Here is a 24,034-nt window from a genome sequence, read left to right as displayed (position 1 = left end):
GGTTTGGAAATATGAGCGGGCAGGTGGTAGATGAGTATGAGAGGGCTTGGGGAATATGAAGGGGAATGAAGAGAGCATGCAGGATACGAGAGAGTAGTGGCAAGACCTGTCAAGAGGTTCCTGACTGTTTAACAGGCTTCTCAAAAGGTTTACAGGCTGACATACCTGGAATTCTCATATGCTTCCAAATCTCATCTGTCACAATGAAAATAGCATGGGTGGCGAAATTCTAATTTCTACTAGGCCTTTACAATAACAACCCTGATATCCTGGGGAGGAAGGTTTTGCGGTATGACACGCTTCCCAACTTGGAGAAGGCGGCATGGGTTGAGAATAGAAGGCTATATTTAGAATTCTGTCCCTGAGGACCCTCATTTTACTAATTTTTGACTAAATTCTGGGAAGGTGCAAGGAGGGGAAAATCTGACCCCCTTCTCTTAAGCTACTTTGAACGTGGAATTCAAAATGACGATGACATTTAAAATTTCGGCATGTCCCTTTTCTATTTGCATTGATTTTTTTTTAGATCCCATACTTAAGTGCCACTCTTAATGTTCAACCTAATGGCAGTTTTTATGCCACAAACAAAAGGAGAAATATTTTGAGGGGACTATTTTTCATTTCATTCGGCAGTCAATGTTTCCAGTAGACATTGGGTTAGATATTAACGGTGGCCACAGCACAGATGAGCAGTGAGGCAGGCCACCTTGCCTATTGCCATGGATAGGAGGTTGCTGCTTCTTTTGATTGCTGGATCCTCCTGACCATGCTGCGAGTTAGTGCTCTAGCTTTCCCTGGTCTCCCTGGAACATCCTGGAGCCGTGATTTGCATGTGCATGGAAGGTGCCTGGCTGATTCTGACGCCAGCTGTTGGTTCTCTGGCAGAAGGTCCCAGAAAACATAGTGGCAGAAAGGGACACAGCAGTTAGTGGTCTGTAACCTAGACCAACATCCACTACCACCCCATTACAGCTGGCTTGAGCAATATATAAATTGAGCCTATGACATTCATCATCGTTATTAACACCACATCAATGTTATGCACTCTCTAGGTTTAGGATTGATTTTCCTTTCATACCCAGAAGCACTTCTTCATCTTCCAATTTCCCCTATCTGGTCTGTTTTATTTTACCTCATGGTTATCACAATGGCATTAACCAGCCAAATTGCAACTGTAGGTAAGTGTCATATCTGTTCATATTTACCAAGATCTAGTTAAGTGACTGTCTCGTGCCTGTTTTTGGAATCGTTTCTTCATAACATGTATGTGAGCCAGATCTGTGCCATTCCAAGTAGTAACAGGGAGAGTAATATTATGAAGCTTTAATACAATTGCACCAACCATCGTAAGAAGTCATATATCATCAACTGAAGGTTAACATCTAGGTTGAGTTGGCAGTTAGGAAGGCAAATGCAGTGTTAGCATTCATGTCAAGAGAGCTAGAATACAAGAGCAGGGATGTTCTGCTGAGGCTGTATAAGGCTCTGGTCAGACCCCATTTGGAATATTGTGAGCAGTTTTGGGCTTGTATCTAAGGAAGGATGTGCTAGCCCCAGAGTTGGTCCAGAGGTGGTTCACAAGAATGAACCCCGGAATGAAAGATTTATTATATGAGGAGCGGTTGAGGACTCTGGGTCTGTACCCAATGGAGTTTAGAAGGATATGAGGGGATCTCATTGAAACTTACAGAATACTCAGATGCCTAGACTAGAAAAAGGTGAATGTGGAGAGGATGTTTCCACTAGTAGGAGAAACGAGAACCCAAGGACACAGCCTCAGGCTGAAGGGATGGCACTTTAAAGCAGATGAGGAGAAATTTCTTCTGATTGCTGCAGAAGAAGGCTGTGGAGGCCAAGTTCACAGAGTGTCTTTAAGTCAGAGATAGATAGGTTCTTGATTAATAAAAGGACCAGGGGTTATGGGGAGAAGGCAGCAGAATGGGGATGAGAAACATATCAGCCATGATTGAATGGCAGAGTAGACTCGATGGCCGAATAGTCTAATTCTGCTCCTATGTCTTATGATCTTATGGTTCTGTTAGTCATCAAACATAATCCCCACTAGGAAAACAATTGCCCCCAATCTGATCAAATTAGGGCACTATCATCCGTCTGTATATTGTTACCAAAGCTTGGGGCTGGATTTTCATTTTGGGCTTAGGAGATGTGAGTCGACCCATTTCTTGATGCTGGAAACTCAAACCTGTCAGCTATGCCCAAACACACCATCAAGTTGTCTCAGTGACATGAATAGGCAGAGGATTTGGGTTTTCTTACTCCCGAGGCAGCATCAGAGGAGTCCGGGGCTGTGGAGCTGGGTGGGTTAGCAGGTTGGAACAGCTCTCCAATATAGGTTTCTGCCCCCCCCCCCGCCCCGCCAACCCTCGCCTCCATCCAAACTCCCATGTCCCTTCGCTCCCCACATCATGCACCCTCATATCTCCCATGCTTCCCATATTCCCACTGCCCCCTTCATATTTGCCATATATCCGCCATAGCTACTCACTCAATATCCACTATGGGTAGATCTAAAGTAATATGTTTTTGCAATGGACACCAAAATCTCAGTCCCAACTGGCGGACATTCAAGCAGAAATTTCAGCTTTATGTCGACACATCAGACCTCACTGGTGCGTCTGATGCATGGAAGATACCTCTTTTCCTCACCGCAGCGGGTGATCATGCCTTGGAAATATTCAACTCCTTTCACTTTGCCGAAGACCAGGACAAGGCAAAGTTTCAGACCATCCTGGACAAGTTTGACAGCCACTGTGAGGTGGACACCAACTAAATCTTCAAGCGCTACATATTCAAACAGCGATTACAAGGTAAAGACGAATCCTTCAACTCATATATAACTAACCTTAGACTGCTAGTGCAATCCTGCAACTTCGGTGATATCACTGACTCCATGATCAGAGACCAAATTGTTTTTGGAGTTCACTCTGATCCTCTGAGAGAGCAGTTACTGAATATCAAGCATTTCACCCTGCCAGTCACGATTGAAACATGCACAGTGCATGAGCACACTAAAAATCGCTTTACCCAGTACAAAACAGCAGAAAATGATAAACTAGCCTCCCGTGAGGTGGAGAGTGTGCAGGCCATCTCCCGGATGCAACGCCTTAAAATTGACAAAAGTGGCCATTTCGCACGCTCTTCCCGGGGCCCAACGCACGCGCGATGTGAACGGGATAGTGAAGCGGCCGAAACCCGCACTGCGCAGGTGCAGACGTCTGAGAACCGCACTGTGCATGTGCAACGACGCACGGAGCGTCAGGATGCCGACGACATGACATGTTCGAACTGTGGCACCGCCCATTTAAAGAAACACTGCCCTGCAAGAGGTTGTTTAAACTGCGGGAAGCCAGGCCACTATGCAGCCCTGTGCAGATCTGCACCACCAGTCAGGAGCCAGCGCTCCCAACTCCGACGACGGCGCATCGGGAGTGTGCAACAACGCCTACAGGATTCTGATCCTGGCAATGCAATCGTTCCAGATGATGAATGCCTGGACAACGCCTACCAACATGGCATTATTACAATGTGTGAATATGCCTCACCAGACACATCGCAAGTCCAATCAATCCTAGCTGTGGATTCCGAGGACGAATGGCGAGCAGTGATAAAGGTCAACCACTGCCCCATCCAGTTCAAGCTGGACGCAGGTGCCTCTGCCAACCTCCTCTCACAGGCAGACTTCAGATGCATTAAGAAACCCCCACGGTCCTTCCAGCTGACTTCAAGCTCCTGGATTACAACGGGAATGCCACCACGGCACTGGGATCCTGCCACCTACATGGATCCAACCGACAAATACAAGCATGGTTACACTTTTTGAAATTGTTAAGCCGGACAGGACATCCCTGTGCACACGCCTGCAAGCAGCTGAACCTCATTCAAAGGGTTTACACCACAACATCCTCCCATGTGGATCTTCAGGCCAGCATCGACTACATCCTCACCCATTGTCCAGATGTGTCCAATGGGATGGGCACGCTGCCGTATTGATACAAGATTCTGCTACGACCTGATGCCAAGTCAGCGGTGCATGCACCATGACGAGTCCTTGCCCCACTGAGAGTGCGCCTGAAGGCACACCTCAAGGATCTTCAGCATATCCAAGGTCACCAAACCGACTGACTGGGTCAGCTCGATGTTGTGCGTAAAGAAGCTCTGGGGGGACCTGCGCATCTGCATTGATCCCAAGGATCTCAATAAGAATACCCCATCCCGAAGCGGGAGGAACTCACGTGTGAGATGGCACACGCGCGCTTCTTCACCAAATTGGATGCATCACAGGGATTTTGGCAAATCCAGCTGGAAGAGTCCAGCAGAAGGCTCTTCTCCTTCAACACGCCTTTTGGCAGATACTGCGACAATCGCGTGCAATTTGGCATCATCTCGGCATCGGAGTTATTTCATCGCATCATGGAGCAGATGATGGAGGGCATTGAAGGGGTTCATGTGTACGTGGACGACATCATTATATGGTCCACGACCCCTGAAGAACATATGTCCCATCTCCAGAAGGTATTCTGCTGTGTACATGCCAACGGCCGAAGTTAAACAGGTCCAAATGTTGTTTTGGCACATCGATGCTCAAGTTCCTCGGTGACCAGATCTCACAGCGTGGTGAGCTCCCGGACACAGACAAAATCAAGGCGATGAAGGTCCCTGAGGACAAAAAGGCGGTGCTGCGCTTCTTGGACATGTCAATTTTCTGGGCAAGTTCATTCCAAACATGACCACACACACCACGGCCCTACGCAACCTGGTAAAATAGTCAACTGCCTTGGAGTGGAAGGCGGCACACCAGACAGAATGGCTGGAGCTGAAAGCCAAGCTCACCACTGCACCAGCCCTGGCATTCTTCGACCCGGACCAGGAGACAAAGATATCCACAGATGTGAGTCAGGATGGCATTGGTGGGGTGTTGCTTCAAGGAGATGACATCATCCTGGGCACCAGTGGCCTACGCATCAAGGGCATGATGCCCATTGAAACCAGATATGCACAGATTGAGAAGGAGTGCTTGGGTCTTCTCACCGGCATCCTCAAATTTCATGATTATGTCTACAGCCTGCCGACGTTCAATTCCGAGACAGATCATAGGCCTCTGTTCCGGATCATTGGCCTCTGGTCCACATCATCCACAAGGACCTGAACGACATGACGCCTCGGTTGCAGAGAATCCTGCTTAAACTTAGGAGGTATGACTTCAACTTGGTATACACATCTGGGAAGGAGGTCATCATCGCTGATGCATTGTCCCGCTCCGTCATCTCGCCCAGTGAGCCGCTGGAGATCATCCAGCGCATCGAATCACAGGTGCAGCTGTGTGCCAGCACACTCCCGGCGACAGATGAGAAGGTAGTTCTCATCCGTGATGAGACAGCCAAAGACCCCCTCTTGCAGCACATCATCCACAACCTCACCAATGGCTGGCAGAAAGGGCAGTGCCCACAATTTTACAATGTGAAGGATGACCTGATGGTGATTGATGGTATCCTCCTCATGCTGGACAGGATTGTCATTCTACTCAGTCTCCAGAGCTTGGTGCTGCACCAGATTCATGAGGCACACCTGGGCGTCGAGAAGTGCAGACGCAGAGCCCGGCAAGCTGACTACTGGCCCGTCATCAGCCAGGACATCACGAACATGGTCCTGAACTGTGTTACCTGTCAGCGGTTCCAGCCAGTGCAGAGCAAGGAGACGCTCCAACAGCATGACATAGTGACCTCTCCATGATCCAAGGTTGGCATTGACCTCTTTCCTGCGATTGATCGTGACTACGTGTTGATTATTGACTATTTCTCAAATTATCCTGAGGTACTGAAGCTCCCGGACCTCACCTCTCGGACCGTCATCAAAGCCTGTAAGGAGATGTTCTCAAGGCATGGCATCCCAATCACCGTCATGAGCGACAATGGCCCGTGCTTTATCAGTCAAGAATGGTCCACGTTTTCCAGGTCATACAATTTCCAGCATGTCACCTCCAATGCACACTATCTGCAGTCCAATGGAAAAGTCGAGAAAGGGGTGCACATTGTGAAACAGCTCATCTGCAAGGCCGCGGACTCTGCCTCTGACATACACCTTGCACTGCTCGCGTACAAGGCAACTCCATTGTCCACTGGCATGTTGCCGGCTCAACCCCTGATGAACAGGGACCTGTGAACGACGCTTCCAGCCATACACTTGCCCAACCGGATCACCTCCCGGTGCTGCAGAAGGTGCAGCAGCTCAAAGACCGTCAAAAGCAGTACTATGATGCCCATGCCACCGATCTGGTCATGCTATCCCCGGCAGACTCTGTCAGGATCCAGATACTGTATGATGTTGTTCGGCAGGCCGCGTCCCGCTCTTACTTTGTACGTATGGCTGATGGCTCCACCATGCGAAGGAATCAATGGGCACTGCGCAAAGTTGCCTGCCCGCAACTACTTTCTCCTCCATTTCCATATGTTGAATTGCCACCTCCTGATACCTCGCACCATGAGGCTACCAGTCAGGCTTCCATCCCGCCTGTCAAGGCGCCGTCATCCCCACCTTCATCATTCCGGTGGTCGACCAGGATCAGACGCAAGACTCAGAGACTGGACTTATGAACATTTGTTTTGTTTGCTCTGTTCTGTTGTCCTCCGCCAGTCACGTTAGACAGACTCATTCACATGTAAATACATTCACATACGCAAACAAAACATTAAAAAAAGGGGAGATGTCATGATATGCAAACATGCAGCTAATGAACACATAGAATAGGACACCACCAATGAGCATTCAGGACACTCAGGGGTGGTATCTCACGATAAAAGGCATGAGGCACTCTTTCCACAGACCAACATCTACAGAGTGAGACATCACACCCCAGCACGTGGCTTAGAGCAAGGCTGGTTCAGTTAGACTGAGTTACTACATTTAGATTAGCAGAGAGTTGAACTCATTGAGAACTGTGCTAATAGTTCAATAAAACACATTGAACTCACTTCAAAGTCTGGAGGATCTTTTACTCAAAACTGCATCAAATGGCAGCTTGTGTTATTCCAAAAGACATAACTTAACAAATTTGTTGTAAAAAAGACAAAAATCTGTCCAGACACCATACCAAAGACATATAACCCTTTATTAATCTCTTAAAATTGTCAAATCAAACTGTACACACATACCCTTCTGAGATAAGTGGTTCTGTAGCTTTTGAAATTCCGTCAAGCATTCATAATACCTCAGATATAAAACAAACTATCATAAATGCAAAGGAGGGCAGCATGGTGGCGCAGTGGTAGCACTGCAGTCTCACGGTGCCGAGGTCCCAGGTTCGATCCCGGCTCTGGGTCACTGTCCATATGGAGTTTGCACATTCTCCCCGTGTTTGCGTGGGTTTCGCTCCCACAACCCAAAGTTGAAATGAAATGAAAATCGCTTATTGTCATGATTAGGCTTCAAATGAAGTTACTGTGAAAAGCCCCTAGTCGCCACATTCCGGCGCCTGTTCAGAGAGGCTGTTACGGGAATTGAACCGTGCTGCTGGCCTGCTTGGTCTGCTTTCAAAGCCAGCAATTTAGCTCTGTGCTAAACAGCACAGCAAGGTAGGTGGATTGAAGATGCTAAATTGCCCCTTAATTGGAAAAAATGAATTGGGTACTCAAAAAAAAAGCAAAGGAGTCTTGTGAAACTGCAAGAGCAGGTGGCCATTTTCTTTTTCCAAGATACACCAAATTCCCTGCCCATCAAGCAGTCTAGAAGCATCTGTCTACTTTTTTCTCTCAAAAGTAAAGCTGGGTAAGTTATCTTCACAATTTAAAGGGGCCCTTGATATTGAAATCACATTAGAATCATTAAATTGCAGTGTTTTATTCAGTTTTTGAATGAATATTCACAAATGGGAAAAGTACTCTAATGCATCTTATGACTGCTGGTCATTATACAACAGTTATATTTTAAATTGCCTCATTTGCTTCAAGATGAAATGGAATAGTGGAGAGGAGCATGTAACCTCACACCAAGAATGCTCAGAGACATGCCCATGTGATCTGGCTTTGCAATGGGGACAGGGGTCAAGTTAAAACGTATTGAAAGTAAGGTGCTAAATTTAACACCTGGACACAAAAAAGAAGACAGCTGTTCTTGCTGCTTACAGACTTGTGGACCCTCAGAGGCATTTGACCAGGGAATATAAGGGGAGAAGACCAAAGCAGGTGTTGCTATGCCTGACAGGAGAAAAAGACCGCTTTTAGGTTCATCATCAAGTAGCGTGCTGGTGATGATGGAATGCCTGTTGGAGGAAATAATGATTGTGGAGAGTTTAAATCCAAGGTATTGCCAAGATGTTCCTTCACTGATGAAAATCCACTCAGATGATTGAATGAAGGGGATTTTGTTTAGAAGGACACTGGGGGGGGATCATTCGGATGTGGCAGGGAGATGGGAATCTGTTAAAATACTAGGAGACGTTGAACGATGAGGCTGCATATCTGCTGAGAATGTGCCTCAGCATCAAAATGTGGCATTGGGTTTCCAGTTGTGTTAAGAAGTTACTGAGGAATATCGGGCAGGATCCTCTGTTTCGCCAGCAGCGCTCACGCCCGCGGATTTCCCGACGGGTGCCCACAATGAGAAACCCCATTGGCTGGCTGCCGGGACGGAGAATCCCACTGCTGGCAGGGGCATGCCGCACCAGTAAACGGGTGTGGTGGGACGGTGAATCCGCCTGTGGTTTCTGCAGTTTAGTGTATCAGTTGTCCAATATACAACATTTACTTGATATTGATTTTAGTTTGTTATTTACAATAAAAGTTTTAAAATGTGAAGTCTTGTGTGATTCATTTGCATTGGTTATCGGGCAGTTTATATGTCTTTTTAAAAGTTAACAGTCTCAGTTAGAATGCTAACAATCTCAACATTTACACAATGTGGGCCAATGTAATAGTCAACTTTGTCGGCATGCGGCACAGTGGTTAGCACTGGGACTGCGGGGCTAAGGACCCGGGCTCGTATCCCGGTCCTGGGTCACTATCTGTGTGGAGTTTGCACATTCTCCCCATGTCTGCGTGGGTTTCACCCCTACAGCCCAAAGATGTGCAGGTTAGGTTGATTGGCCATGCTAAATTGCCCCTTAACTGGAAAAAAAACAATTGGGTGCTCTAAATTTATTTTTTTTTAAATAATAGTCAACTTCCCTTTGCAAGACAGGGCCCATGATCAACCAATGTAGAAAAAAAATGCATTTAACTTATAATACAGCATCTTGATAATCTAATAAATTGAAGCTGCTTTAACACTTAACATTTAACACTGTCAGAATGTTCTTGACACCTCAGCAGCCTTCTCCCAAGGTTCATAAACTCCTTTCCTTCTGGATTTTCTGAAGTCTACAAAAACCCTTCTGACTTGAAAAAGCTGGGAGATAGGAAATACAAATTTCCCGTGGGCCTTAAAATGATGAACCCAACATCAGTTGATATGCATGCAGGGTGGCAACCCAAGTGGTTCCCAGCCTGTGAGATGGCTATGCAGAAATAATCTAGGATCAGGATGCCCCGTTCATGAGGGGTGGGGGGGGGGGGGGGGGGGGGCAAGAATGGGGAGGATCAGGTATCTTGCATTTTCGGAGCTGTTGAAGGCAATTGATGGACTCACAAGCTACACATTGTCTTACTTCCAAAGAACAGGATTCAACCATTCGGATTCTCAAATCTGCTCCATCATTCAGTCAGGTATTTGGCAAGCTGAACCTTAACTCCATTTATCTCACCTTGATATATATTCATTCATACTCTTGGCTGATTAAAAAACAATCACCAAGACTGCTCACTTCCACCCATATTCCATCACTTGACTCTGCCCTGCCCCAGTTCATTTGCAGCTAAAATCCTCATCCATGCTTTTTTTAGTATGTCTACATTTTATAATTCCAATGCATCCCTGGCCAATCTCCTATTATTCTTGATAAACTTGTGCTCACCCAAAATCCTGCTGCTCATGTCCAAATTTGCACCAAATCCTGTCCTCACTCTGCTGCTCGCTGATCCAGATTGGCTCCCGGTTAATTCATGCCATGAAGTCTTCATCTCCCAGCATAAACCCATTTTCATAGTCACCAATTCCTATAACCACTATCTGAGGCTGTGGCAAGCAGGTTTCAGCCTCATGCTTGGAATGTTCTTGTCGAATGGCCTAATTTATGTTACCAGAACACCTGTAGCTAAAGCTGAAAACAATTTATTAACATTAACTCAGTAAACTATACACAAAACAACAGATGATTAACTGTATGATCATGCACAAGCAACTCTCTCATTCGGCCCTCCAGTCAGTCTGAGGTCACCTGACTCTTATTTATATACTAGTAGGCCTCCTAGTGGTCAGTTGGTGAATTACAACACAACCATGATATCACCGCAATAGTAGAGTGTGAACCTCGGCTGACCTTCCATCGCATGTCACGAAGACTGTCATCTCAATAACATCGTCCATCTCTGTGTCTGCCTCAGCTGTTCAAAGCCTCATTTACGTCTTTGTTGCCTCCAGCCTCAATTATGTTGCGTCTTGTGTTCAGGGTCTCGATGGGTTTTTTAGGGTTTAATTGTGACCCCAAGAAAGATACTTCGGACTGTAGTTCATAAAACCATTAGTATTTATTTACAGCTCTATGTGCAGCTCAGTAACTGTACACAAGCTTTCACTTCTTCTTTCCTCCAGATATCTGTTACTTAGCCATGTAACAGATATGTTACATTGCAGCAGAGTTACATCAACATCAAATGCTTCTGACTTTAACCTTTTATTTGATATCTCCCATCAAGTCTTTATACAACTATATACATCTTTCTACGCCCCCCCACCCAAATCTCAGACTTCACAGGGTTAGCTTCTGCCATGCCTTGTCCAATCTCCGTGATCCTGTTTTACCCTCATTTTGAGGTTGAGGACTATCTGCACTCGTTCTTCATCCAATTGGATGTCAGCAGATCTTTTCTTGCTACTTGCCTCCATCTGGTCCTGAACAGTAAGCGCAATTTTCTGTCAGATTCCTTGGTATAGATATCAATGTTTTCACCTCATTCTTATATTTCCTTGATCTATTTCAATTCTAGAAGATTGTATCTCTGGATCACCTTCTGTTATTTTGCTATCTTTCATTGTGTCTTGTATCCACACTCTCTCTTTGGGCTGTGGCAGTTTTAAGACCCATGCTGTGTGCCTGAATTTGCATTTATGAGCTTGATTGCATCATAGCTGCTGCTCCTCACACTTTTAAACTCTCATCTGAGGTAATGTAAAGTTGTAGTTGTATCTTTAAACTAACAGGACAAAAGAAATAGGATTGCAGAAGCATGTGGATTTTATGCAAGATTAACAGAGATTTATTGAATAGGTCTTCATTGTGCAAGATTTGGCACTAGACTCCCTAATGGCCTGCGAAGTAGTTGATGATGTCACATGACTCGGTTTTTAAAGAGACATTGCACACAACAACGCCAACTCACATATATAACAGCAATATTTGTTGGAGCGCTGGAAGTTTTGTTCACAGCCATATTCGGTCAACAATTCTGATGGTGAGGACCTGTTTTTAAGTGGTGAGGTTCTGTAGTTGAGAAGGGTTAAGTTAATATCTTTGTTCTTTTTCATCAATTCCGAGATTGGCGTTTCTCAAATTTATAAACAGTTGTTACTTATATACGTTCCATTTTTCTTGCCCACGCTAATTTGCTTTATTTCACAGAGAGGTTTGTTTTATCCTTCATTTGACTAACTGTACGTACATTTTGCTGCCCTCTGGATCGGCCCGTGATATCCTCCCTTCCTCCTCCCCCCCCCCCCCCTCCCCTCCCCCCCATTGGTTTCAGCACCCATCCTCTTCTCTTGTGGTTTCCCCATTTTTCTCCCCCCCCGGGGTTGCGCAATCCTTTGGTTCTTCATCTTTTTGTTTTGTTTCTTTTCCCTGACTTACTCCTCGTTGTTGGCCTCGAACAGGTTTTGGAACAGGTCAACGAACTGCCCCCAATTATCCAGGAAGCCTTTCTCTGACCCTCAGATGGCGTACTTAATCTTCTCCAGGTGGAGAAATTCCGAGAGGTCAGCAAGCCAGTCTGCAGCTTTGGGTGGTGCTGCTGATCGCCAGCCAAGCAGGATTCTCCAGAATCTGACCAGAATCCGAATGAGCAGGTTCTTCCCGGAGGTGGAGGACAAATATGAACGGTGCCAGAGGAGCCCGGCCAACCACACCCACATGTTTTGGGCTTGCAGCAAGTATGCTGGGTTCTGGACAGTCTTCTCCGAGGCAATGTCCAAAGTTGTGGAGCTGAGGGTGATGCCATGCCCAATAGTGGCAATCTTCGGGGCATTGGAGCAGCATGAGCTACACATGGGGAAGGGGGCCAACGCCCTTACTTTCGCTTCCCTAATCGCCGCCGGATTGTTTGAACTCTTCTTGCTGCTTCTCCACTCGAGTGAGGATATCGAGGAAAACTAGTCAAATACACATCATGATCATGAGGGACCTTCAGTGTCATCCTTACTGGACCTTTTAACTGAATAGACGGTGGCAACAAGGTGATGTTTTAAGCGACTTTACTTCATCAGATAAGACTGAAACACCTGGTCCTGTGTCTAATTTAAACTTTGTGGGTGGCCATCTACTTCCGGTTTAATGCTCCTGTAATTTTTTTCTTTAATTTATCCTAGGAAGGTTATTTGTCTTATTTCTGTGGCCCTTCAATTTCTGTCTTTGGTTTGGCCTTGCTATTTCATCTTTTTTCTTGTGAGCTATTTGTGTTTTAGAATGGTAGACAATTTTAGAATGTCCGAACATTTCACAGTTATGGCTCTCTGCCCCCCCCCCCTGCTGGGTATTCTTCCTGCTTGTGCAGGATTTTCCTGCCACGTTGAGAGCATTTCACAATTGTAGTTGGTGCACTTTTCATCTATTTTACGAGCTTCTGCTTTAATGCTCTTTCTCTTTTCTGTCCAACTTACTGATTGGCCTCACACATTCATTTCTAAGGAGCATCACTTTCTCCACAAACAACCACTGTTTTTGCTTCCTCAGCTCCGTCTGCCACATGGTTTGTATTGCATTAGTAAGTTAAATTTGTCTCATTTGCAAGAGATCTGATAGAGCTTTATCCAGGAGCCCAACTACTATATAATGATGAATCAATTCACCCCTCAACATTCCTTAAATGTATTTTCTTTTCATTTTCTTTTCTTTTCGTGCACTAAGTGATCTGTTTGAGCTGCTTGCAGAAAAATACTTCTTACTGTACCTCAGTACACGTGGCAATAAACAAATCCAAATCTTCTGTGAGCCTGTATAGATCCTTGGTGAACAAATCCATGCTTTGACCTGGTCTTTGTTTTCACTCGTGAAATTGTGCCCATTCTATAATTAATCTTTTAGCAAATGCTGAATTACGAACTTGCATGCCTGGAGAATGCAATCGTTTAAGAGCCTGAAGCCTCATCGACTCCCTGTCTTGCGATTACATCATCGGTAATAACACCACTCGCATAGAGTAAAGTATTAGCCTGATCCTTTTGTTTCTTTTTGCACAAACATTTTGATGCCTGGAAAATTTCTTTCTCCAGCTGTTTGAGTGTTGAACCTGTTGCAAGCTATCAGCACTTCGGAATGGTCCTGGCTGTGGTCGTGTGGACTTGATGCTTATCTTGAGCTCTGGATCTGTTATTGCTTCAGCAGCTTTACTTGTAGATTCTGGTCTGTGTTGGCTGGACTTCAGGTCTGTGACTTAGTTTGCATCTGCTGGACCAGCAATGTGCCAAGTTTTTCCTTTATCCTTTTTCCAAGGATTTGAAGGGTTGTTGGGTCTCTTGTCTACACCTGGAGGTTTTCTGGGTCTTCTGCTCACTGGCCGTGTCACCATGTTGGGGGTCCAGATGGGGTTCTTCAGGGTTTGACTGTTTCCCTGAGAAAGCTACACAAGATTGTAACAAACCAGTATTATTTATTTATTTCTTTCATTCTTAAAAATACTTTTATTCTCCATTTTCACATTTTCTTCAGAATTTACACCCCACCAATAAAGAGTAAATGGTAACAAATACTATGTCAATCCCCTTATCAACAACAATTATCCCATTCTCCCACCACCCCAAACAACGGCCCACCTGACAATATAAGCATCAAATAAAACAAACCCTCCCAAGGTGGGAAAGAAAAGGAAAAAAGAAAAAGGAATCACCTATGGTCACCATTGACATATACAGTCCACCTCCCCTCCCTCCCCCCTCCCCCCTCCCCTCCTCCCCCTGTGAATGACACTCATGAATTGTAGACTGCCCCCCCCCCACCCACCCCTCCCAGACTCCTCCCCTCCATTTCCTCTTGTAAACTCCTCCCCCTACCTCTGTTCCATCCCCCAACTTTTCACCCCGGATAGACTCACCGGAACCTGTTCTACCAGGCTCTGATGGCCGCAGACCCTCCCCCCACCTCACTCCCATTCACTGGTCGGCTTAAACTGGCCAGCGTGGAGGCCCCCACCCGGGTCTCCTTCCCCCTTGCCCGGTCCCAGGAAAACCAAGAAATCCCCTTCAGCACACAACCCCCGCATACATACCCAAGCCCCAAAGAACCATCATTGCAAATGAAAGTCCCATCTCTTCCCTTGTCCAAATATATACAGCATCAACTTATTTAGTACATACACCAACACGCAGTGAAAAAATAAAGTTACATGAGGCTACATCAGTACATGACCAATTCTCAATTCTGCCACAGTCCTCCTGCCTTCGCAAACTCCTCCGCTGAAAATCCTTGGATTTGTAGGTCACCTTCAACTGGATATACTATGCCGCACTGCACCTTGCTGATGTTCAGTGCCTTCTTCACCCGGCTGAAGGCTGCCCACCTCCTCGCCAGCTCCAGCGTAAAGTCCTGGTATATACGTATACCAGCTCCAGCCGACTGCACCACCCGCTTCTGCTTTGCCCAGCTCAGGACTTTCTCCTTCACGCTATACCTACGGAAACACAGAGTTACTACTCTTGGCGGCTCATGCCTTTGGCACAGGCCTCCACGACCGATGAGCCCGATCCAGTTCATATCGGGAGGGATCGTCCCCCTCCCCCAATAGCTTCGGCAACATCGTGGCAAAATACTCCGTCGGCCTCGGGCCTTCCACCCCTTTGGGCAGACCCACAATCCTCCTTCAGTAGCGACCTCGAATCAATCCGTAACTTCCTTTGCCCTACCATTTTCTGTCATCTGGACCTTAAACTTTGGAATTCTCTTATTTATTCGGAGAGGTAGGAGAAGCTAGGGCTACTCTTCATGGAAAACAGGAGGTGGAGAGGAGATTTAACAGACGTGTTCAAAATCATGAGGGGTCTCAACAGAATAGATGGAGAGAGACAGATCACATTGGCAGAATGGTTGAGAACCAAGGGACACATATAGAAGAAGCGCAGGTAACATGCGGAAAAGGATTTTTATTCAGCGAGTGTTTAGGGCCTGGAATGGATTGCCTGAGACTGGTGGAAACAGCATCAATTGTGGTTTTCAGAGGGGAATTAGATAATTACCTCCAGAGAAATAAAGCTTTACAAGGATACGGGGACAAGGTGGGGAAGTGGGTCTAACTGAGTTAGTTGCTCTTGTAGATGCAAATGAAAGTCCCATCTCTTCCCTTGTCCAAATATATACAGCATCAACTTATTTAGTACATACACCAACACGCAGTGAAAAAATAAAGTTACATGAGGCTACATCAGTACATGACCAATTCTCAATTCTGCCACAGTCCTCCTGCCTTCGCAAACTCCTCCGCTGAAAATCCTTGGATTTGTAGGTCACCTTCAACTGGATATACTATGCCGCACTGCACCTTGCTGATGTTCAGTGCCTTCTTCACCCGGCTGAAGGCTGCCCACCTCCTCGCCAGCTCCAGCGTAAAGTCCTGGTATATACGTATACCAGCTCCAGCCGACTGCACCACCCGCTTCTGCTTTGCCCAGCTCAGGACTTTCTCCTTCACGCTATACCTACGGAAACACAGAGTTACTACTCTTGGCGGCTCATGCCTTTGGCACAGGCCTCCACGACCGATGAGCCCGATCCAGTTCATATCGGGAGGGATCGTCCCCCTCCCCCAATAGCTTCGGCAACATCGTGGCAAAATACTCCGTCGGCCTCGGGCCTTCCACCCCTTTGGGCAGACCCACAATCCTCCTTCAGTAGCGACCTCGAATCAATCCGTAACTTCCTTTGCCCTACCATTTTCTGTCATCTGGACCTTAAACTTTGGAATTCTCTTATTTATTCGGAGAGGTAGGAGAAGCTAGGGCTACTCTTCATGGAAAACAGGAGGTGGAGAGGAGATTTAACAGACGTGTTCAAAATCATGAGGGGTCTCAACAGAATAGATGGAGAGAGACAGATCACATTGGCAGAATGGTTGAGAACCAAGGGACACATATAGAAGAAGCGCAGGTAACATGCGGAAAAGGATTTTTATTCAGCGAGTGTTTAGGGCCTGGAATGGATTGCCTGAGACTGGTGGAAACAGCATCAATTGTGGTTTTCAGAGGGGAATTAGATAATTACCTCCAGAGAAATAAAGCTTTACAAGGATACGGGGACAAGGTGGGGAAGTGGGTCTAACTGAGTTAGTTGCTCTTGTAGATGCAAATGAAAGTCCCATCTCTTCCCTTGTCCAAATATATACAGCATCAACTTATTTAGTACATACACCAACACGCAGTGAAAAAATAAAGTTACATGAGGCTACATCAGTACATGACCAATTCTCAATTCTGCCACAGTCCTCCTGCCTTCGCAAACTCCTCCGCTGAAAATCCTTGGATTTGTAGGTCACCTTCAACTGGATATACTATGCCGCACTGCACCTTGCTGATGTTCAGTGCCTTCTTCACCCGGCTGAAGGCTGCCCACCTCCTCGCCAGCTCCAGCGTAAAGTCCTGGTATATACGTATACCAGCTCCAGCCGACTGCACCACCCGCTTCTGCTTTGCCCAGCTCAGGACTTTCTCCTTCACGCTATACCTACGGAAACAGAGTTACTACTCTTGGCGGCTCATGCCTTTGGCACAGGCCTCCACGACCGATGAGCCCGATCCAGTTCATATCGGGAGGGATCGTCCCCCTCCCCCAATAGCTTCGGCAACATCGTGGCAAAATACTCCGTCGGCCTCGGGCCTTCCACCCCTTTGGGCAGACCCACAATCCTCCTTCAGTAGCGACCTCGAATCAATCCGTAACTTCCTTTGCCCTACCATTTTCTGTCATCTGGACCTTAAACTTTGGAATTCTCTTATTTATTCGGAGAGGTAGGAGAAGCTAGGGCTACTCTTCATGGAAAACAGGAGGTGGAGAGGAGATTTAACAGACGTGTTCAAAATCATGAGGGGTCTCAACAGAATAGATGGAGAGAGACAGATCACATTGGCAGAATGGTTGAGAACCAAGGGACACATATAGAAGAAGCGCAGGTAACATGCGGAAAAGGATTTTTATTCAGCGAGTGTTTAGGGCCTGGAATGGATTGCCTGAGACTGTGGTGGAAACAGCATCAATTGTGGTTTTCAGAGGGGAATTAGATAATTACCTCCAGAGAAATAAAGCTTTACAAGGATACGGGGACAAGGTGGGGAAGTGGGTCTAACTGAGTTAGTTGCTCTTGTAGAGAGCTCACATGGTCACAGCGGACCAAATGGCCTCCTGTGCTTCAGCCGTTCTAAATTCTATCTCCTCTTTAAATGTTGCCATAAAGCCACCACTTTAATGCAAGTTTATGGTGCCTGTCCAAATGTCACCTGTTTGGCCCTGTGTCAAGTTTTGTCAGCATGTGATGCTGTGAAACAACTTTAGAAGTTTTACGGCATATTAAAAGCACTATCTGAATGCAAGTTGTTGCCATCATCACAGGCATTAATTCTATCCCAGTTCACTCCTGATCCTCCTTCACCCATAAGTTCCAATTTGTTCACAATTGTTGCCACAGTAGGTCATCCTTGAATTCACCTCTGCAGTCAGGTCCAATTATCACTGTCCCACATTGATTTCTTGATCCATGTGCATTCCCGTACCAGCCTCCCCGGACAGGCGCCGGAATGTGGCGACTAGGGGCTTTTCACAGTAACTTCGTTGAAGCCTACTCGTGACAATAAGCGATTTTCATTTCATTAACTTTAAAAATTGTCACCCTCACCTTTAGCTAAGATATCGCGTTGGCTTGTCCTACCTTCCTCCTGCAATCTCCTTCAACCTATATTCAATTCCAAACACTACACACAGTGAACTCCAATCTTTTGTGCATCATCCGGTGATTGATGGCACAGATTTCAATCTCCTCAATCCTACTTTGTTCACCAAACTTTTTGTACATTTTAAGGCAAGAAAGACGCCTGAGACCTGTTCACCTCAAAACAAGGCACACCCCAGTCTCCAACTTGACACGCTCTGGTGAGCGCAGGCAGTAGGAATGCCCAGTTCCTGTGGGAGCACATTTCACCAGAGTTCTGTTCAATGACGCCTGCTGAAATTACTCTTTTCAACTAATACAAGATGGAAACTGTCCAGCCCAAGTATAAATATTACCATGTCCAGGAGGGATGGTATTGGGTAACAGAAGGGGGAAGAGGGAGGGACTGGAGATTATTCCTTCTAGTTCGTTCTGTGCCAGTTAGTGATTGATATCATTCCATTTTTGTTTCACCAGAAACACTTGTAACAAGCATTCAGGATGAGTTTCCAACATTACTACGAAAAAAACGCACTCAGCTGGTAGCCGTTGTTTGTTTCGTTTTGTATGTACTCGGGCTTTTGCTGGTAACAGAGGTACAATACTCTTTAATTGGATTACTACATTTCTTTGTGTATTATGGCTGTTGTGCTCTGAAGAACAAGTTGCATTCTATGCTGCCCACATGACGTACTGGTACCATTTCGCTGAGAATTCATTGCGCTGCAATATTAACTCCTGTTTCTTTCTCCACAGAGGCTGCCTTGACTGCTGAGTATTTCCAGATTTTTCAGCTTTTAGTCCAGGTTCCAAGTTCTTGCACTATCTTACTTGGTGTTGATTTCTTTTTGACATATTTAATATTGTGCAGTGAGCTCAGGCGGGACGTGTTCAAATTCTCCCAGCCATCATCATATAAATTGCAGAGTAAATGATTGACCATGCCAGATTGTGCAGGAAGCCATACGGATGGGAGTGGGGTGGGGTGGGGGCGGGGAGAGGGGGGTGGGGGCAGTGAAAAAGAATGTGGGAGTGATAGGAGATAACATAGTTAGGGGAGAAGAGACACTGTACTGTGGTAGTGACAGGAGATAATATAGTTAGGGCGGGAGAGACACTGTCCTGTGGTAGTGATAGGGGATAGTATAGTTAGGGTGAGAGAGGCACTGTCCTGTGGTAGTGATACATATTGGTATAGTAAGGGTGGGGCAGACACTGTCCTCCGGTAGTGATAGGAGATGGTATAATTAGGGGGAAGAGATACTGACCTGTGGTAGTGACAGGAGATAGTATAGTTAGGGGGAAGAGACACTGTCCTATGATAGTTATAGGAGACAGTATAGATAGGGTGAGGGAGACACTGTCCTGTGATAGTGATAGGAGATAGTATAGTTAGGGTGAGGGAAACACTGTCCTGTGGTAGTGATAGGAGATAGTATAGTTAGGACGGGAGAGACACTGTCCTGGGGTAGTGATTGGATATAGTATAGTTAGGGTGGGAGAGACACTGTCCTGGGGTAGTGATAGGAGATAGTATAGTTAGGGTGAGGGAAACACTGTCCTGTGGTAGTGATAGGAGATAGTATAGTTAGGGCGGAAGAGACACTGTCCTGTGGTAGTGATTGAATATAGTAAAGTTAGGGGTGGAGTGAGACACTGTGCTGTGATAGTGATAGGAGATAGTATATTTAGGGCGGGATAGACACTGTCTTCTGGTAGTAATAGGAGATAGTATAGTTAGGGTGGGAGAGACACTGTCCTGTGGTAGTGATAGGAATTGATATAGTAAGGATGGGGCAGACAATGTCCTCCGGTAGTGATAGAAGATAGTATAGTTAGGGTGTGAGAGACACTGTCTTCCAGTAGCGATAGGATATAATGTAGATAGGGCGGAAGAGACACTGTCCTGTAATTGTGATAGGAGATAGTATAGTTAGGGCGAGGGGGACACTGTCCTGTGGTAGTGATAGGAGATCGTACAGTTAGGGTGGGAAAGACACTGTCCTGTGGTAGTGATAGGAGATACTATAGTTAGTGCGGGAGAGACACTGTCCTGTGGTAGTGATAGGGGATAGTATATTTAGGACGGGAGAGACACTGTACTGTGGTAGCGATAGGAGATAGTCTAGTTAGTGCGGGAGAGACACTGTCCTGTGGTAGTGATACATATTGGTATAGTAAGGGTGGGGCAGACACTGTCCTCCGGTAGTGATAGGAGATGGTATAATTAGGGGGAAGAGATACTGACCTGTGGTAGTGACAGGAGATAGTATAGTTAGGGGGAAGAGACACTGTCCTATGATAGTTATAGGAGACAGTATAGATAGGGTGAGGGAGACACTGTCCTGTGATAGTGATAGGAGATAGTATAGTTAGGGTGAGGGAAACACTGTCCTGTGGTAGTGATAGGAGATAGTATAGTTAGGACGGGAGAGACACTGTCCTGGGGTAGTGATTGGATATAGTATAGTTAGGGTGGGAGAGACACTGTCCTGGGGTAGTGATAGGAGATAGTATAGTTAGGGTGAGGGAAACACTGTCCTGTGGTAGTGATAGGAGATAGTATAGTTAGGGCGGAAGAGACACTGTCCTGTGGTAGTGATTGAATATAGTAAAGTTAGGGGTGGAGTGAGACACTGTGCTGTGATAGTGATAGGAGATAGTATATTTAGGGCGGGATAGACACTGTCTTCTGGTAGTAATAGGAGATAGTATAGTTAGGGTGGGAGAGACACTGTCCTGTGGTAGTGATAGGAATTGATATAGTAAGGATGGGGCAGACAATGTCCTCCGGTAGTGATAGAAGATAGTATAGTTAGGGTGTGAGAGACACTGTCTTCCAGTAGCGATAGGATATAATGTAGATAGGGCGGAAGAGACACTGTCCTGTAATTGTGATAGGAGATAGTATAGTTAGGGCGAGGGGGACACTGTCCTGTGGTAGTGATAGGAGATCGTACAGTTAGGGTGGGAAAGACACTGTCCTGTGGTAGTGATAGGAGATAATATAGTTAGTGCGGGAGAGACACTGTCCTGTGGTAGTGATAGGGGATAGTATATTTAGGACGGGAGAGACACTGTACTGTGGTAGCGATAGGAGATAGTCTAGTTAGTGCGGGAGAGACACTGTCCTGTGGTAGTGGTAGGGGTAGTATATTTAGGGTGAGAGAGACACTGTCCTGTGGTAGTGATAGGGGATAGTATAGTTAGGGTGAGAGAGACACTGTCCTTTGATAGTGATAGGAGATAGTATAGTTAGGGTGAGAGAGACACAGTCCTGTGGTAGAGATGGGAGATAGTATAGTTACGGTTGGAGAGACACTGTCCTGTGATAGTGATAGGAGATAGTACAGTTAGGGTGGGAGAGGCACTGTCCTCTGGTAGCGATACATGTTGGTATAGTAAGGGTGGGGCAGACACTGTTCTCCGGTAGTGACAGGAGATAGTATAATTAAGGCGGGAGAGACACTGTTCTAAGGTAGCGATGGGAGATAGTATAGTTAGGGCGCGAGAGACACTGCCTTGTGGTAGCGACAGGGAATAGTATAGTTAGATGGGAGAGACACTGTCCTGTGGCAGTGACAGGAGATAATATAGTTAAGCGGGAGAGACACTGTCCTGGGGTAGTGATAGGAGATAGTATAGTTAAAACGGGAGAGACACTGTACTGTGGTAGTGATAGGAGATAGTCTAGTTAGTGCGGGAGATACACTGTCCTGTGGTAGTGGTAGGGGATAGTATAGTTAGGGTGAGAGAGACACTGTCCTGTGGTAGTGATAGGGGATAGTATAGTGAGAGAGACACTGTCCTTTGATAGATAGATAGAGAAATACAGCACAGAACAGGCCCTTCGGCCCACGATGTTGCGTCAAACTTTTGTCCCAGGTTAATCAAAGAATTTTGGACAATTTTTCATGGCCAATCCACCCAACCTGCACATCTTTGGACTGTGGGAGGAAACCGGAGTACCCGGAGGAAACCCACGCAGTCACGGGGAGGATGTGCAGACTCCACACAGACAGTGACCCAAGTTGAAATCGAACTTGGGACCCTGGAGCTGTGAAGCAATTGTGCTATCCACAATGCTACCGTGCTGCATTTAAGAAGTTAACCTACACTCCATTATTCTACCCTAATCCACGTACCTATCCAATAACCGCTTGAAGTCCTAACGTTTCCGACTCAACTACTTCCACAGGCAGTGCATTCCATGCCCCCACTACTCTCTGGGTAAAGAACCTCCCTCTGACATCCCCTCTATATCTTCCACGATTTATCTTAAATTTATGTCCTCTTGTAATAGTGCGTTCCACCCGGGGAAAAGTCTCTGACTGTCTACTCTATCTATTCCCCTAATCATCTTATAAACCTCTATCAAGTCACCCCTCATCCTTCTCCGTTCTAATGAGAAAAGGCCTAGCACCCTCAACCTTTCCTCGTATGACCTACTCTCCATTCCAGGCAACATCCTGGTAAAACTCCTTTACACCTTTTCCAAAGCTTCGACATCCTTCCTAAAATGAGGCGACCAGAACTGCTCACAGTACTCCAAATGTGGCCTGACCAAGGTTTTGTACAGCTGCATCATCACCTCACAGCTCTTAAATTCAATCCCTCTGCTAATGAACGCCAGCACACCATAGGCCTTCTTCACAGCTCTATCCACTTGAGTGGCAACTTTCAAAGATCTATGAACATAGACCCCAAGATCTCTTTGCTCCTCCACATTGCCAAGAACCCTACCGTTAACCCTGTATTCCGCATTCATATTTGTCCTTCCAAAATGGACAACCTCACACTTGTCAGGGTTAAACTCCATCTGCCACTTCTCAGCCCAGCTCTGCATTCTATCTATGTCTCTTTGAAGCCGACAACAGCCCTCCTCACTATCCACAACTCCACCAATCTTCGTATCATCTGCAAATTTACTGACCCACCCTTCAACTCCCTCATCCAAGTCGTTAATGAAAATCACAAACAGCAGAGGACCCAGAACTGATCCCTGCGGTACACCACTGATAACTGGGCTCCAGGTTGAATATTTGCCATCCACCACCACTCTCTGTCTTCTATCGGTTAGCCAGTTTGTTATCCAACTGGCCAAACTTCCCACTATCCCATGCCTCCTTACTTTCTGCACAAGCCTACAATGGGGAACCTTATCAAATGCCTTACTAAAATCCATGTACACTACATCCACTGCTTTACCTTCATCCACATGCTTGGTCACCTCCTCAAAGAAGTCAATAAGACTTGTAAGGCAAGACCTACCCCTCACAAATCCGTGCTGACTATCCCTAATCAAGCAGTTCCTTTCCAGATGCTCAGAAATCCTATCCCTCAGTACCCTTTCCATTACTTTGCCTACCACCGAAGTAAGACTAACTGGCCTGTAATTCTCAGGGTTATCCCTATTCCCTTTTTTAAACAGGGGCACGACATTCGCCACTCTCCAATCCTCTGGTACCACCCCTGTTGACAGCGAGGACGAAAAGATCATTGCCAACGGCTCTGCAATTTAATTTCTTGCTTCCCATAGAATCCTTGGATATATCCCGTCAGGCCCGGGGGACTTGTCTATCCTCAGGTTTTTCAAAACGCGCAACACATCTTCCTTCCTGACAAGTATCTCCTCGAGCTTATCAGTCTGTTTCACACTGTCCTCTCCAACAATATGGCCCCTCTCGTTTGTAAATACTGAAGAAAAGTACTCGTTCAAGACCTCTCCTATCTCTTCAGACTCAATACACAATCTCCCGCTACTGTCCTTGATCGGACCTACCCTCGCTCTAGTCATTCTCATATTT

The 24,034-nt window shown here is 46.1% G+C and overlaps 1 protein-coding gene across 6 annotated transcripts in view; it reads left to right on the top strand.

Annotated features, from left to right (window-relative positions):
• LOC119951757 (sodium- and chloride-dependent neutral and basic amino acid transporter B(0+)-like) overlaps positions 1–24,034 on the top strand; it is a 232,723-nt gene that overhangs the window by 143,706 nt on the left and 64,983 nt on the right. For 5 of the 6 annotated variants that reach the window (XM_038775089.1, XM_038775091.1, XM_038775088.1 and 2 more), the window contains 2 exons: positions 1,053–1,178; positions 18,705–18,823. In XM_038775089.1, coding sequence (XP_038631017.1) covers positions 1,053–1,178; positions 18,705–18,823 — 245 coding nt within the window. The remainder of the gene's footprint in view (positions 1–1,052; positions 1,179–18,704; positions 18,824–24,034) is intronic. The other variant, XM_038775087.1, reaches the window with a different exon arrangement.

This window comes from Scyliorhinus canicula, chromosome 17 (genome assembly GCF_902713615.1).
Source record: "Scyliorhinus canicula chromosome 17, sScyCan1.1, whole genome shotgun sequence".
NCBI lineage: Eukaryota > Metazoa > Chordata > Chondrichthyes > Carcharhiniformes > Scyliorhinidae > Scyliorhinus > Scyliorhinus canicula.
This window is presented reverse-complemented; position numbering and strand designations above follow the sequence as displayed.